Here is a 15,570-nt window from a genome sequence, read left to right as displayed (position 1 = left end):
ACACATTTCATTATTGTATATTTATTTGTTTATTATATATTATATTTAATTATGTATTACTATTATAGTTTATTTATTTAATAGACCAATATTTATTGATGCCCTTCATATGCCAGGCCCTGTGCTAAGCACAAAAGGTACAATAATTAGCCTGGGCTCTTAAAAGGTATTCCTTTAATAAACATTAAATGAATAAAAATATGGTTGCCATGAAGAAGCCATAGTCTATTGACAGAAAAAGACATGTAAACAGAATACAAAATGGTATAATAGAATTGTTTATGAAGTTCCTTGCTAAAGAGCAGAAGGAAAAGATGAGGTTTCTTGCCTGACATACAGCATTTCTTACAAGGAGTTACAAAGCAGTTATAGATGACACTAATCTTTCTTTTCTTTCCACTTATGTTTATATGGGAAAATATTGTATGTTACCCTCAGTTATAAAGAAATTATTTGCTCCTCCATAAGATGATTGCTGTGTTGCAGACGAAGAAATGGAGATGCACATCTTTAAAGACTTGCCCAAAGTTGCATTGGCAAACGATTAAGCACAAATGGCATCATTCTTATAAGAGATGGTACTTTGTGAGAACATAAAGACAGTGAAATACCATTGATTCAGACTCTGAGGGGATATTATAGCAGTTGAAAATGTAGATTTCTAGAATATTTCAGAAATACAGAGGTACTACTCTCAAATAAACACTTAAGGTTAATGCTACTCTTAGCATAGTGTTGCCAAACAAAAGACCTGCTTGGACAGAGTCTAATGAATAGTTACCTAGACTGTTTGCAATTACAACATCAAAATAGTGGTTGTAAAAATTGAAGTGCTCTGCAAATGGTTTATCCTGAGTGCAATAAATATTCCCCTGAGACCTCTTTGTCCTGTTAATTTACCTAGGTAGTGCAAAGGTAAACTTCAACCAGCTATGGAACTGCTACATATTCTCAGACAGGTGAAATGAAAACTAATGAGGTTTTACAATGAAAATATAAATTTTAGACAAAAGGAAAAGTTTGAATTAAGTAAAAATTAACTGGAAAATGTGCAGTTTTTTAAAAACTAAAAAGCATTATCAGTCTTCTGACAACATTCACAGCTTTCCATAACGAGTGATGTTTTTTCCAGATTTTTAAAATGGAGTTTAAAAACATCACTCCTACCTAAGAGGTTCTCATGTAAATTATAGAGCAAAGATGATCTTAAAAGATCACATGCCTACAAAGCACACATGCATTTTCAAGGCTTTGCACATTCTCTGAGTAATTTGCACTTTATCTAGCCTCCTGATTTCATCTGTCAGATGAAAACAGATGTAGAAACAAATTATTTGCAGTGACATGATTTCTAAGAGGAGTGCAGTGACTGTTTTCACACCTCTGGAGTGTGTCAGGAATTACAGAACTTTATAATGTTCATCTGAACAAAAAGAAACTTCAACTTTTAGTTGCCTGGCTATTCAATTTTCAGACATTTTGGGGGTTGAACAATCCGGATACAATAAGGTTTTCCTTTTTAATATAGGCTAGAAATAGCATCCTGGTGCTATTAGGGTTTTTTTTAAGTGAAATAGAATACATTGCTTTTGTAGATGCTGTGTCTGCTTTCTAAACAGCGTCTGCTGAGTACAAGCCACTGCGCCAAGCATCTCGGCTTTATTGTTTCTGCCCAAGCCTGTGTGGATCCTGGTACCGTCCCCATTTCAGAGATGACAAGACTGCGATCAGAGAAGTTACATATCTTTCCTTGTCTATACAGCTAAAAAATAGCAGAGCCAGGATTTAAACCCAAGCTTACCAGTTTTGTTAAGCTCCTGTCCTATTCACCTTAAATGGAGATTCGACATTTTGACTTTTCACAACTTCTCTGTTGGGTTCGTATTAAACATTAAAGGCCCAGTGCAAATATAGCTCATTCCCTTATCTTTTCTAATTGTACAATTCGGCATTAATCTTTCTTCTTAAGGACACTCAAAGTTGTCTAGGGTGTCTTTTAGATCTTGCCATGTACTGTAGTCATTCTCATGTGTGCCTGCCTCTCTCACTGGATTGTTAGTTCAATGAAGGAAAATACAGTGACTTATTGTTGTATCTTTTTGTCCTCTGCCTTGTGGGATCCAAATGTGTTTTTGTGGGGAAGAGAAAGCATCTGTATTCCACCTCTGCTAGGGAGATCTTGAGGGCCAGATGGGACTGGGCATGCTGTAACACTATAAGCAGTAAAAGAAAGTATGCCTGAATAAAGAAGTGAAACTGTAGCTGACGTAAGCCAGTATGATACAGGAAGACAGGAAGCATGCCTCAGATCTAAAGTCAGAACAGGCTGGGCAAGGTGACTAACACCTATAATCCCAGAGCTTTGGGAGGCCGAGGTGAGGAGATCCCCTTGAGGCCAGGAATTCGAGACCAGTCTGGGCAACATAGTGATACTACATCTCTACCAAAAAACAACAAAAAAATTTTAAGTAGCTGGGTATGATGATGCACCAGTAGCCCCAGCTACTTGAGAGGCTGAGTGAGGAGTATTGCCTGAGCCTAGGAGTTTGAACCTGCAGAACTATGATCATGCCACTGTACTCCAGCCTGGGTGACACAGTGAGACCCTGTCTTGAAATATAAGTACATTAATTCATTAATAAGTAAAGTCAAAACAAACATGGCAACCACATAGTTTCGTCCTTTGCCGGAGGGATTCAGATCAGAACATTGTGGAATTCACATGAGGATATACAGGAGGCTGTTCCTGGTGCCTCTGTTTCATTGTCTTTTTAATTACTTTGTTTCCTGAAGTTGGGTGTTGTTCATGTTAGAAAAATTAGACATTTAGATAAGCCAAAAAAAAAAAGTAATTACTATAACCCCATCATCCAGAAGATAACAACTAGATATACAGTGATTCTCACCCCTAGCTGCACTTTAGAATTACCTAGGAACAATTTTTTTTTTAATCCCTATGCCTAGACCTCAGCCCATACCAAATAATTCATAATCTCTGGGTGTCGGACCCTGACGTGAGTATTTTTTTTTTAACTCCCCAGGTGATTCCAGGGCACAGCCAAGTTTGAAAACCAACAATGATCTAGAGCCAGTCTTCTTAAAATTCTTGTGCATGCATTGTCTGAGTTTTGGAGGAGCCCACAGATCTGCATTTCTAACCAGCTCCCAAGTAACACTCATGATGCTAAGTCATGCTATGTTTCAAGTAGCAAGAGTATATATTATCCTCTCAATAAAATGTAACCATGCGTGGATAAGAGGGTTTTTTTTTTTATCAGTAAGTCTTTGAGCTGGTTACTTACACTGTAAGCCTCAGTTTCCTTCTCTGTCAGATGACAGAGTGAGTAGTAGATATTTCAGAAATTTTGCTTCCCACATATTTTCCCTTCCCATGGAAAGGAAGCGAGGTTAAACCATTTAACACATATGATTCTCCAGGCACTGTTCTTAGAGCTGATAATAAGAGTAGTGTTATTTGGGCATTTGCTTTGTGCCAGGAACCATGCTAAGCACTTTTACTTATTTAATTTAATAAACTTCATTTTATCGATGAGGAAGCCAAGTAAACTACAGTAAACTGCCCAAGGACATGCAGCTGCCCAGCGGTAAAACTGGGTTGGGAAGCCAGGCAGTCTGATGCCACAACCTGGGTACTGCTAGCCAGTATACTACAGTGTTTCCTGGGCTAGATAATCTCTAGGACTCATCTATATAGTAGAATTCAGGTTGCCAGCCACTTATCCTTCTTTATTTTGATGATCCAATATTCAGAATTATGAAAAAAAGTCTTGGCAGAAAGAGAAAGGGGGAGAAGTGCACCATATTGCAAATCTGAGCATGCACATCAGTGGTATGTAAATAGCACCTAAAGATGGCATCATTTCATATGACATCCTTAATACTGGTTCACCATCTGTGGCTTAATTTCACTGAAGAAATCCAATATGGCATTCAAGGTTTAACTTAATAGCCTAGACATTTCTTCAGGTGCATAAATGCCTCCTCATCTAGGCACCATTTGAAGGCAGAACCAGAGGGCTCTGTGCAGTTGAGAGGGTGAGCCATGGAGACTGGTGATGAAGAGAGGAACTAATGGAAGAACAGATGGGAGTGGGAAGTATCCAGGATTCTGGTAAGATTAGGCATGTACACAGCATCTCTGTTTCTAACTGAGTATGTGCACATATATGCATGCATGTGTGAATGAACATGGCAAGTCTACTGGGTACAGGAGAGGATTACACAGATGAGGAGGACTTTGTAAGTATTGTCTACCATACAGCATCATCTTCACTTCTCCCTCCCTTGTTGGCCCCACCCCATCCTTCACTCTGATCACAAGTGCACTTGAACCCAGATGCTTCTAATCATGTATATAATGAGCAGTAGAGGAGTGAGGAAGCAGGGCATGCCTGAACCTTAGCACTCGCCCTGCAGGCTGTGAGCAACTCTATCTGTCAACTAGGCCTGAAGGGAAGTTGCCAGGTCTGTGCCAGCCTCGACACTTTTCCTCTGCAGGATTGCTTGTTCCCTTTGCTACCTGTAGCAGCTACAGAATCCTGAATCCAAAGGCAAAATTATTTCTGGCAGAGTATTGCCTGGGATTTCCCTGCTGCTAAGACAGAATTCAGAAATGCTATTCATTGGCCTGCAAAGAGAGAAATGAAATGTATCTGTTACAGAAAACCAACAGCCATAAACCATGTTTGACCCACAGCATCTTCATACTTTGGTTTAAACTGTACCCTCACTTTTATAGTTTTATAGCTTCTATTAGTACCTCGGAAATCACTATTTATAAAGAGAAGCCCAAGTTGCAGGCTTAAGCTCCATGGGTGATTTCCCTGTCAGCTTTTCTTAAGAAAATTTAATAGCAGCACCACGTGCTCAATTGAGCAACTCCAAATTTTTACACTTGATAAAACAACCCTTAATTAAAAAGCATGTCTCATGGGGCCAGTTTCCAGAATCCTTTTTTTAACCCCCTTATAACTGATGTTGTAGCTCCTGTGTGTATATTTTTTCTTCCTGGTATTTTTTACTTTCAAGTAAATATCTGAGAACACACATTACTTAGTTGTTTATTTTTTAAGCAAACATGATACAACTCTTCACTCTAATTTTTCCTCTACTCCTGAAATTTGCATTTGCTACGCATGCATTTCATTTCTCTCCAAATTAAGTGCACAGCCTGATGTCCATATGTAAATACTGCAGCGGATATTTTAATGCTCCTTAATGGGCTGAAGAGAAAGAGGTAAAAATAGAGAGGTTCTAGAAGTCAGAATCTTATAGAAAACATTGTAAATGTGGGAATAATGAGTGTGGTTTTTTTTTTCCCTATTTAAAAGCACATACTTATAGTTAACTGATATTTTTACTTTTCTCGTGTTGTACATATGCATATGGATGTTTAATTTTGTGTCTATCCTGTGGTTAAATTTGAACACAGCATGTATTATTACTGATTGGGGGACCCATTTAGGTCCCACACTGCTGGGCTCAGGACTCTTGAGAAGAAAGTATACTCAGGGAATGAAGCAGAGAAGGAAGAAGACCAATGACCTACATTCTTCACCCTGAAAAGAGGCATTAGGACATTCCTAGATGAGGAAACTGAGGCCTAGAGAGGGATGATGATTACCTGTCATCTCATGACCAATTACTGACAGAGCCGATTCTGGAACCCAGGACTCCTGGCTCCTAGACAGATGACTTTGCCAATGCCCCACATCTTCTGCTAGGGAGATAAAGGGAAGCACTGAAGAAGCTTCGGAGTTAGAGTTTTGTTTTTGGTTTGGGGGTTTCTTTTTTTTAAAGACAGAGTCAGTCTCTCTCTCTCTCTCCCTCTCCCTCTCTCCCCGTTTCCCCCTCTTCCTCTCTCCCTCTCTCCCAGGCTGGAGTACAGTGACATGATCATAGCTCAGTGTAACTTCAAGCTCCTGGGCTGAAACCATTCTCCCACTTCAGCCTCCCAAGTAGCTGGAACTACAGATGCCCATCTAATTATTGTTATAGAGAGACAGGTCTTACCATGTTGCCCAGGCTGAGCTCATACTCCTGGCCTCAAGCAGTCCTCCTGCCTTGCCTTCTTAAAGCATTGAGATTATAGGTGTGAAATAAGAGTCCCTGGGTTTGACTTGTGTGTAGTCACTGGTGACCTCGGGCAAGTTTATTTAACTGTTTCCTCCTAAAAATGGAGTCAAAATAATTTCTATTTCTCCAAAATTTCAGAGTTTGAGGAAAAAATAAAGTTGTAGTAAAGACATGTATTAGGTCTGTTTTTTTAAAAAGCAAGTATGTAATGTATATTCTTAGACTATATGATACCTGAACTATTGTGAGATAAAAGGAAATTATGAACTGTTTAATATGGTACCTGGCACATATTTAATACTAGGTAAGCATTGGATACAACTATATTATTATTTTCCTATTTCTCTCCCTAAATTAGGTAGAAATTAGGATACTTTATGCATAAGATTAAAGATTAACAATATTTAACTAGCAGCTGAATTTTTTTTTTAAGACTATCAGGAATTGCTCTGATGACCTCCAGAAACCAGAACAACATTAAAGTTATTCAAAGGAGGGAGATGAGCATTCAGATAACTTTAATACCCATGCATTGGCGCCATTATGGCCACTGTATAATAAATTAACATTGAAAGTTTTGGAAGACTACATCCACATCACCTTCATTCAGATAAATTTTGTTTGTTACCTACAATGTGCCTGGTTCTGTGTTAAACACCAGGAATACAACATGCATAAATTCTATTCACCATCCTTTTCCTTGTGCCCTATTAGGGAAGGTTGACTGTTTGACTAATAATTACAGCAAAATGTTGTGTGCTGTAAAAGTAGTATTTTATTTAAAAATTGAGGAGGCATTGATCTAGGTTGTTGGGCTTACTTGTGTTTAAAGACCCAAAGCCTTTGCCTTCTAAAACTATAGTCTCAAGGGAGATTCAGATGATACATGAATTACATGCAACATGCCAGGTAAGGAAAGGTCCGAAAGGGCTTCACATAGAAAGTGACAACCAAACTGTCCGGAAGAATGGTGAAGGGTTTATCAGATAGTTTGGTACAGAAATGAAGAAGTGAGAAGCATAGGGAAAGGAATATAAAAAACACAGAGGAAAGAATTAATTGTAGCTCACGGAGCTGATCATTCTAGTTGTATTTTTAAAATACCAAACCCAGCTTCCAACAGTCTTGGAGAATTATGCTGAAACAGCTAAGACCTGCGCTGCTTCAAGTAGCACTTAAAGAAAATGTGAATGTCATGGCAGCAGATTACACAGCTGTGACCCAGGACACCCACAGGGAGAAAAATCAGGGAAAAGCTGTCATCCTTACGAGTATCACTTCTCTGACCATAACTACTTAGAACATTTTGAATTCTCTTTTGAACAGGCAGCCACACTTTCTTGCTCAGGCTGTTTCTCAGAGAGAGGTCATTAGATTCTTCCATCTCCATAACAAAAAATCAAAAGCAGCCATTTTAAAAGTAATTGCATGGTTCCAGCCATATGTCTCCCTCCGCCCCTTTATTGAGTATCATTCACTTAGGACTGACCTACTTCCCCTCCTAAATTGGAGGTTTGCATATGTAATTATATCAAATGATGAGTTTGTTTATATCTCCAAACCACATTCAAAATCTTGCCTATGATTTATCTTTAAAATTCAATTTCATCATTTCAGTCCCCAATTTACGGTGCCCAGTGGGTCTACAGTTACATGTGTAATGCACACACCTCTCTCTTGTATAGATTACAGAATGGGGTTGCCTTTGCCAGTGATGAGTCAGTGTGGTTGAGGAGGGAGGTTGCTCTCTCTGTTTTGCCTTGTTCTCTATTCTGAGGCCCAAATGCATTCAGCTACAACAAAGTCACTATAAATGAAGAGGCAGCACTGGTCATTTTAACTAATTCCTCGGGACCAGGAAGGATGGCTTACTGTATTCTTTTCTGACTGTAAAAAATGGCAATGCTGCTGAGGTGCCATAGTTCATCCTAAGAAGGTACTTTCAGCAGGAGAAAAGCTTTTATGCCTTCTTGGTTTAGCTGACCCTGGCATGATAACAAGATTTATTTTTTCAAGATTCTGATAACAAGATGTATTTATTTATTTTCAACTACAAGTAACTACCAGTTGTTGCTTTAACCCTAAAACCTCAATGTTTCCATGTTCCAGATTCCCATGAACAAGCCCAATCAACTCCATTCATTTCAGCCCTTCTTCATGCCTGAGGCCTAAACTAAGTAACCCATTCATTCATTCATTCATTCATTTAAGTATTCTTAACAGCCTGCCTTTTCCAAATATGAAAGACATGTTAAAACCTTAAAGTCAGGGTTTATGATTTTCTACTGATTTTTAAACAGCTTTATTAGCATATAATTTACATGCAGTAACCTTCACCAAGTTAAAGGACACAATTTAATGGTTTTCAAAATATTTACACAATTGTGCAACCATTACCATAGTCTGTAATTTTAGAACATTTTCTTCATCTCTCCAAAAAGAAACCTTCCACCCATTAGCAAACTGACCCTCCCTATCCCTATACCACCTCATCTGATTTCCTACTGACTTCTACTTTTAACTTACATTTTATTTCTTGCCATCTGTGAAAATAAAGGTGGTAGAAGCCAAGAGAACTGTAACCTGCAGAGCTTTCCTGTGTCTTTTTACTCCAGGAACAGAAACAGCTTGTCTTCCTCACAGCTCCAAGTTCACTGTTGTGTATGTCGTTTCAGACTTTTTAGGAAGCTGATCTCTCTCTTGGCTGATCCATATGTGAGACACACATCTAGGTGAAGGTATGCAGGTGAAGGGGACCCTTCAGCTCTCCCAGTTACATGTGGGCTTTGTGAAAATAAGTGATGTCCTAAAGAATGGCCCTAAGAATCGTCAGGAGAGGAAGCCGACCTCTTCCCCATGCACAGCCACACAACAATGGGCTATGTCCATGTGACCCTGGGCAAGGAGCACTTGCGATGATAGAGAGTCCCCAGAGGAACAGAGGGCAAAGGTGTCCTGGTCTTTTGTGGCTGAAAGAGCAGCAGGGTGGAGCCAATAGCCCTTTCACTCATTTATAGCCTCAATATAACAAGCTTTTTCTCATTCCCATTGTGGACTCTAATAGAGGAGCTCCCACACAGGAGAGGGGAGGCTACGTGAAAGATTCCCCCACCTTGTGAGAAGAGAGTTGCTCCCCACTTTGAAAGAGCGTCTGTGATATATGACCTTGTCCAATAGAATGGCCCGAAAATGAAATGAAAGTGTCAGATGTGAGTGTTAAACATCCACTGGGGTGACCACACAGACCCCTGTCAATGTGAATCAGAGAGCTGTGCCACCCTTTATTCCTCTCCTCACCTCCCCTCAGCAGGCGCTCACACAATAGCTCCATCACCCCACCCCACACCCACACACACGGAGCCTGATGTTCTGATCTAGACGCTAGAGCAGTTCAGTCTGTTTCATTCTTGAGCATGTCTGGTCAGAAGAAGTAAGGTCAATGTAAAGTCAGAGTGAGATTCAACAAAAGATGGTGGAATTGATAGCACCTTTCTCTTAGAATCAGAGGATCATCACAGCCCTCATCCCAAGAGATTCTGATAGTGTAAATGAGGGATGGAACAGGGAGACAAAATCTGTGCTTTTGACATTTCCCCAGTGATTCTGATGGCCAGCTAAGGAAGGAAAGTTACTGATCCTCCTTGACCTTTCTGGTGGCAGTCTTCCCTCCTTGACCTCTGACAGTTGCTCTTTACACCCAAGAGTACCTAGCATTACTTATTCACACAGAAGAACTCTACAAACTTTGTGAGTGCACATGTCACACAAGCCTTTCCCACCCACAAATACATCCTTCACACACAAAACAAAACCCTCCTAAACAAACACATTCCCAGTCTGTAGCAAAACTGAAGAATAAAGTATAGTAGATCTCTTCCAGAGCAACTTTTCATTAACTAAGCATTAATGAGTTCCTATTCTTTGTTCTAGGTGAGGAACTAGGTAGGCATCAGAGTTTCCGAATCAAAAGACAGTCCCTTCCCGTGAAGTAACTCTGTCAGTTTGTCTACTGGGAAAATACAGACATGTGAACAAAGGATCCTAGTACAAGGCAGAGATCAATAATGGAGCACGCTGGTTACATGGGGGTAGAGCAGATGGCCACCTAACCCTGTTAAACAGGGTCGGCAAAGGCTAACATCTGAGCTGAACTTAAAAAAATTCCTAGCTCAGCATAGTAACATACAGCTTGGGTGAATACGGTTAATAATAGTGTATTGTACATTTCAGAATTGCTAATAAATTTCAAATGTCCTCACCACAAAAAAATGATAAGTATTGTAGGCAATGGATATGTTAATTCACTTGATTTAATTATTTCACATGGTATGCTTGAATCATAACCTTATTTTGTACCCCATGTATTTATATATATACCTATAACTTGTCAACTTACAATAAAAAGATAAAGAAAAAAATATTTGGGGCACGTTCCAGAATGAATTCACGGAAAGACAGATGGTTTGTGTACTGGAAACACAGGTTTTCCTCCTGTGGCGAGTGTGGAGGTGGAAGGGAGCGGGGTCAGCTTGTAAACACCCATGCTACCCTGAGCGGGATATTATTTTGAAGGCCCTGGGAGTCATTTAATTTCCTGTGGTATCTTCTTAGCTTTCTCTAAAATCTGTGTACTCCCACTCACCACTTCTGTATGAGACAGAAACTTGAGGTCAAGAGCTCTTCCACAGCCCCAGGTGAAACACATTTCCACACTGTACCTACCTCACCAGCACTGGGAGTAGGATTTTCATAGGGTTTTTCTCTGTTCCTCCATTTTCGATCAGCATATACCAGGAAAACAGCCCACCCCATATTCTCTTTAGGGACATATGGAATCAAGAAATGGAAAATAAATTTGACCTCCTAATTGCCATTTGACAAAAGGAATAATAAAGCCTGCAAAAGACAAATTGGTGCAATAAGCCGAGAGGCCTTGAAGGTTTTGTCTTCTCATTTTCTTTACTTTGTCTTTATACTCAAAGGGGTGATTCGCTTATGAGAAACACCATTAGAAGAAAAGATAGGTATTTTTGATGTGGAACTTATTTCGTACAAAGATTCAAACACATAAAAGAAAATGATAAAATTACAGTATGAGATCTTTGCTATGTAAGTTATTAAATCTGAAATAATTGTGTGTACAAGTAGTGATTACAAAATAACCTTCTTTGTCAAGTATAACAAAAATTATAGAAGCATATAAAAGTTAAATAAGAAAGTTCTGTTTCATAGCCTAAATCTAATCAGCATAAACAACCTATTAATTGTTCAAGAACTCTAAAATCTTTAATGAGGTTTTTACGGTAGAATTTCAGTCACATGCAAATGAATCATTGGAACTCTTCATTACCAGCAAAACAGCGATTCTTTGGTGAATTTTTACATCCCCAGAGTGATTACAGTACCCCAACTGTGGTGGGCAGGCTGAAACCATTTTTTAGGTTTTCTTTGTAAATTTTACTTTTTTTAAAGAATATTTCTTGAGACCATTCTGATTGTCACAAGGGGTTGAGAAGTTACAGTCCATACCACTTTTGCTTCTCCTTTAAATGGACTCGTTTCCCACACTCAGTAAGCTGTTTGCCCCATATATTTAAAAGTTAAATGTTCTCATTTCTACACAGGTCTGATTACAACAACTTCAAGAAAATTGGATCGAGAGCAGCAGGCAGAACATTTTCTGGAGGTAAGCACATAGAGGGAACTGGAATTCATTAAAACTGACTTTCACTAAACTTCTTTAACCTTCAACATAAACTACAACTCCAGTATATTTAAACATTGGATGTCAAAGTGAAGATATTTCTTTTGGGAGGCTGTGTTCAGAATTTAGGGATTTCTAGTGTGTTCTTCTCAGCATGCCCGTGTGCTGAGCCAGGGTGGTAGAGCAGGCTTTGCCTTTTGCTGAAGACAATAGTATATCATCATCTCTGCCTTGACTTCAGGCACTCATGTCAATAATCAGAAAAGAAAGTTCTGAAACAGAGCCTCATGAGCCACTTGGGTTACAGATGTAAAGAAAGAGCAAAAGTGCACCTATTGTGAGGAAGCTTTGCTTTCCTTCTCCTTTTTTGGGGCGGAGGGAGAGAGTAGAGGAAAAGAAAGCTGCTGGGTAAGCCACTGCCAGAGATGACTTTTGCTGAAACCATAAAATGAACTCCTTTAATTCATTAAGACAGAAACTGCAGCAATATAAACCCTAAAAACATTATTTCTGAAGAGAGGGGAAAAAAAGCTATGAAATGAGAAAATTAATATGAAAGAGCTTTGCAGAACATTCTTTCTATACGCATTGAGTGTCTTTATTGGGAAGCTTGAAGCCCAGGTAGTTATGACACCGTGATTTAATTGTGACGGTGTGATATGAAACAGATGACAATGCTTAGAATTCAAGGCTTTGTTAAGGCTTTATAATGTGTCCATACTTCTAAAATAATCTTTTAGTTCCTACGAATCACTTTCTGGAATCCACCACCCCTCCTGACACACACACACACACACACACACACACACACACACACACACGTACATGCACACAAACACACCTTTGAAATCTTATGATAGAATCTCTTCTGGTCTATTCCTTTAAATTAGCTCACCAGTCATGATTTATTTAAAGAACACTGGACTAGGAATCAGGCCACCTGGGTCTTGAAGCTGCCCTGCTGTGATTAGCTTGAAGCTATTTAATTGCCCTGAACCTTAGTTTCCCCTCCTATGAAATTTGGCAAATAATTACAATCCCTTATACCTCAAAGGCTCACTCTTAGGATCAAACCTCCTATTTTATATCAAAGTATTTTTAAAACTCTTAAAGCATTACATATAATAAAAGATTATTATTATTACTATCATCATCACACAACACTATGATAACCCTTTTAAAACATTACTATCATCTTATAAAGATAAAAAGCTCCAGGCTGCCAAAAATAATTATAGTAATTCTTTTTTTTTCAAAATCCTATTAACAGGCTGCAGTACCTACCTGGTCCAGAATTTATGTACATTTGCCAGAAAAATAAGACCTTATATTATATTCATGGGCTTCTTCCCTTTCCAGAAGACAGTCCATGACACCTGGAGAGGCTGTTTTCTTAGTTGGTTGAACCCATTCCTTCCCAGAAGGAAGCAGGAAGGTGTCTCATTATCTGAGCAGTCTGGCTGAGATCACTTACTGCTTGGTCCCTTGCAAGGTGGTGTCTGTTGTCAGGGCATTTGTGGGGCAGAGTATGACTGTCACGGGATGGGTCTATGGTAGAGCAGAGAGGAAGAGTATTTCCCAGGCATTTGAATTCACTCCCCAAAAGAACTCTGAATTTATTCACATCCTTTACAGACTTACATAAATACTGAGTAAAGTTTTACTACCTTGGACTAATGCAGATTGAGATCTAGAACATCATGGATCAGTACAAGTTGAATATCCCCTTATCCAAAATGTTTGAGATGGGGTGGGAGATATGAAGGGAAGTCAATATATTAGTACAAACATATGGTGTGATGCAAGACATAAGGCTCAGTATTGAAGAGATCATTAGGGTGACTGGAGTTTATAATAATCTATTGCATATTTCAAAATAGCTAGAAGAGAAGAGTTAGAATGGCTCGATCATAAAGAAGTAACAAATGTTTAAGATGACAGATAACCCAAGTACACTGATTTGATCTTTACAAGTACATGAATGTATTAAATTATCACATGTACTCTGAAACTATATACATCTATTATATTACAATTATTACAAAAAATTATAAAAATGCTTGGGATCTGAAATGTTTGGTATTTTGGAATATTTGCAGTATTCTTAGTTGAGCATCCCTAATTAAAAAATCCAAAATTCAAACTGTTCTATTCAGCATTTCCTTTGGGCATCATGTTGGCGCTCAAGAAGTTTCAGATTTTTGCGCATTTTGGATTTTGGATTTTTACATTAGGGATATTCATCTTGTACCTGGTATCATCTGCATAAGGAAGTAGGACACCATAGCAATTAACAACCTTATAGGGTTGTTAGGAGATTAAAATATAAAATACATGTAAAACATCCAGTTCAGTATCTGGTGCTAAGTAGGTGCTTAGTAAAGTGTGGTTATCATTGTTGATTGTTGCTGTTTTAATTATTATCACAAGATGACGTAGTATCTGAAGCTTTCTAAAGATTTAATAGCATCTCCCCACTCCAGGAAAGATAGAAGCTCCAGATCACTGAAATGCAGAGGGATCCCCAGGTAGCAACCCCTGGACTCACGGCATGCACCAGGGACTGCTCTAAGTCCTGAGGACACAAAGTGAAGGATGGGGAAGCACATGGAAATGAATAAATGCTATAGCTTCAGAAAGAAGCTCTCTGTAGCCACTAAATGAAGGCTCCATGATAGTGTCTAAAAGTGGGGAGTGGCAGGCAACATTCAGTAGACTGATTAGGAGGGCTTGTTCGACGTGGCATTTGATGACATGATGACAAGATTCTGTTCAAGAAGTAGAATCAACACCACTATGATGAAGAATGTAAAGGCAGAGTGGGGATGGGAGGGCAGGGGTTATAGAAAAGCAGGTAGGAAAGGCAAACAGAGGGGACTGTGGTAAGTATTTTGATTTTTTTCTGAGTGCAATGGAAATCCTTTAAGCAGGGGTGACATGATGTGACTGCCATCATAAGTGATGCCTAGCTGCCCTGCTGGGCAGAGACGGGTTTGGGGTGGGGGTGGTGACCAGTGGCAGCAGGAAAATGTGGGAGGCTTTTATAGAGATCCAGGTGAGAGATGATGGTGGTTTGAATGAGGGTGAAGGGCAGTGGGTCAAGAAGGCAGTTGTCTAACACAAATCCTATCATGATTTCAGCTAGCAGCACACTGGCTTTTCTATGGTCTTCAAAGTGAAGATTTTAAAACTATAGGTCATCAGAATCATACCAACTTGCCCCCAGCAACCTCGTCGCCCTGCCCGTCTCCCAGGCTTGTCGTACATACTGTTCATGTAGCAAATCTCCTGCTAAGGCTTTGAGAAAGCAGTTCAGTGTCAATCACGCTCTCCCTCTGTCCTCTCCCTGTTTTTCTCTCTCTCTTACATACACTGTCTTACTCTCACTCTCTAAAATTGTACAATTTTGGCCACATTTTTTCTTCTATATGACTTTGCTATGGGAGTTTGAACATTTCTTTTTTTCCTACCTAGATCATAGAAAGAATGTTATTTTAACTTAGTACTGCAAAAAAAAAAAAAATGAAGTGATGCCATTGAGAATATAGAATAGAGTTGTGTGTTATACACAAAATTTTGAAACTGCTGATAAATTATGTGACTTGCAAGACCTAGGTGTACGTAATTAATCTCCTGGAGATTCTTTAATTGCCAAGATAACCTTATGCTCCTCTTAAACTCATATTAACCTTCTGGCTCTATTTCATCTCTCTCCTTCCCAGTAAAGTGAAATTGACTCTTCTTGAAAGGACCCATTTAAAGCTGACCTG

The 15,570-nt window shown here is 39.1% G+C and overlaps 1 protein-coding gene across 4 annotated transcripts in view; it reads left to right on the top strand.

Moving 5' to 3' along the window:
• Positions 1 to 15,570, top strand: part of FAT3 (FAT atypical cadherin 3) — a 662,573-nt gene that overhangs the window by 453,196 nt on the left and 193,807 nt on the right. For all 4 annotated transcript variants that reach the window (XM_032295797.1, XM_032295795.1, XM_032295796.1 and 1 more), the window contains exon 4: positions 11,721 to 11,782. In XM_032295797.1, coding sequence (XP_032151688.1) covers positions 11,721 to 11,782 — 62 coding nt within the window. The remainder of the gene's footprint in view (positions 1 to 11,720; positions 11,783 to 15,570) is intronic.

This window comes from Sapajus apella, unplaced genomic scaffold, assembly GCF_009761245.1.
Source record: "Sapajus apella isolate SASKATOON/1434 unplaced genomic scaffold, GSC_monkey_1.0 scaffold34, whole genome shotgun sequence".
NCBI classification, from domain to species: Eukaryota; Metazoa; Chordata; class Mammalia; order Primates; family Cebidae; genus Sapajus; species Sapajus apella.
The sequence above is the reverse complement of the archived record's forward strand: the minus strand, read 5'-3'. Positions and strand labels throughout refer to the sequence as shown.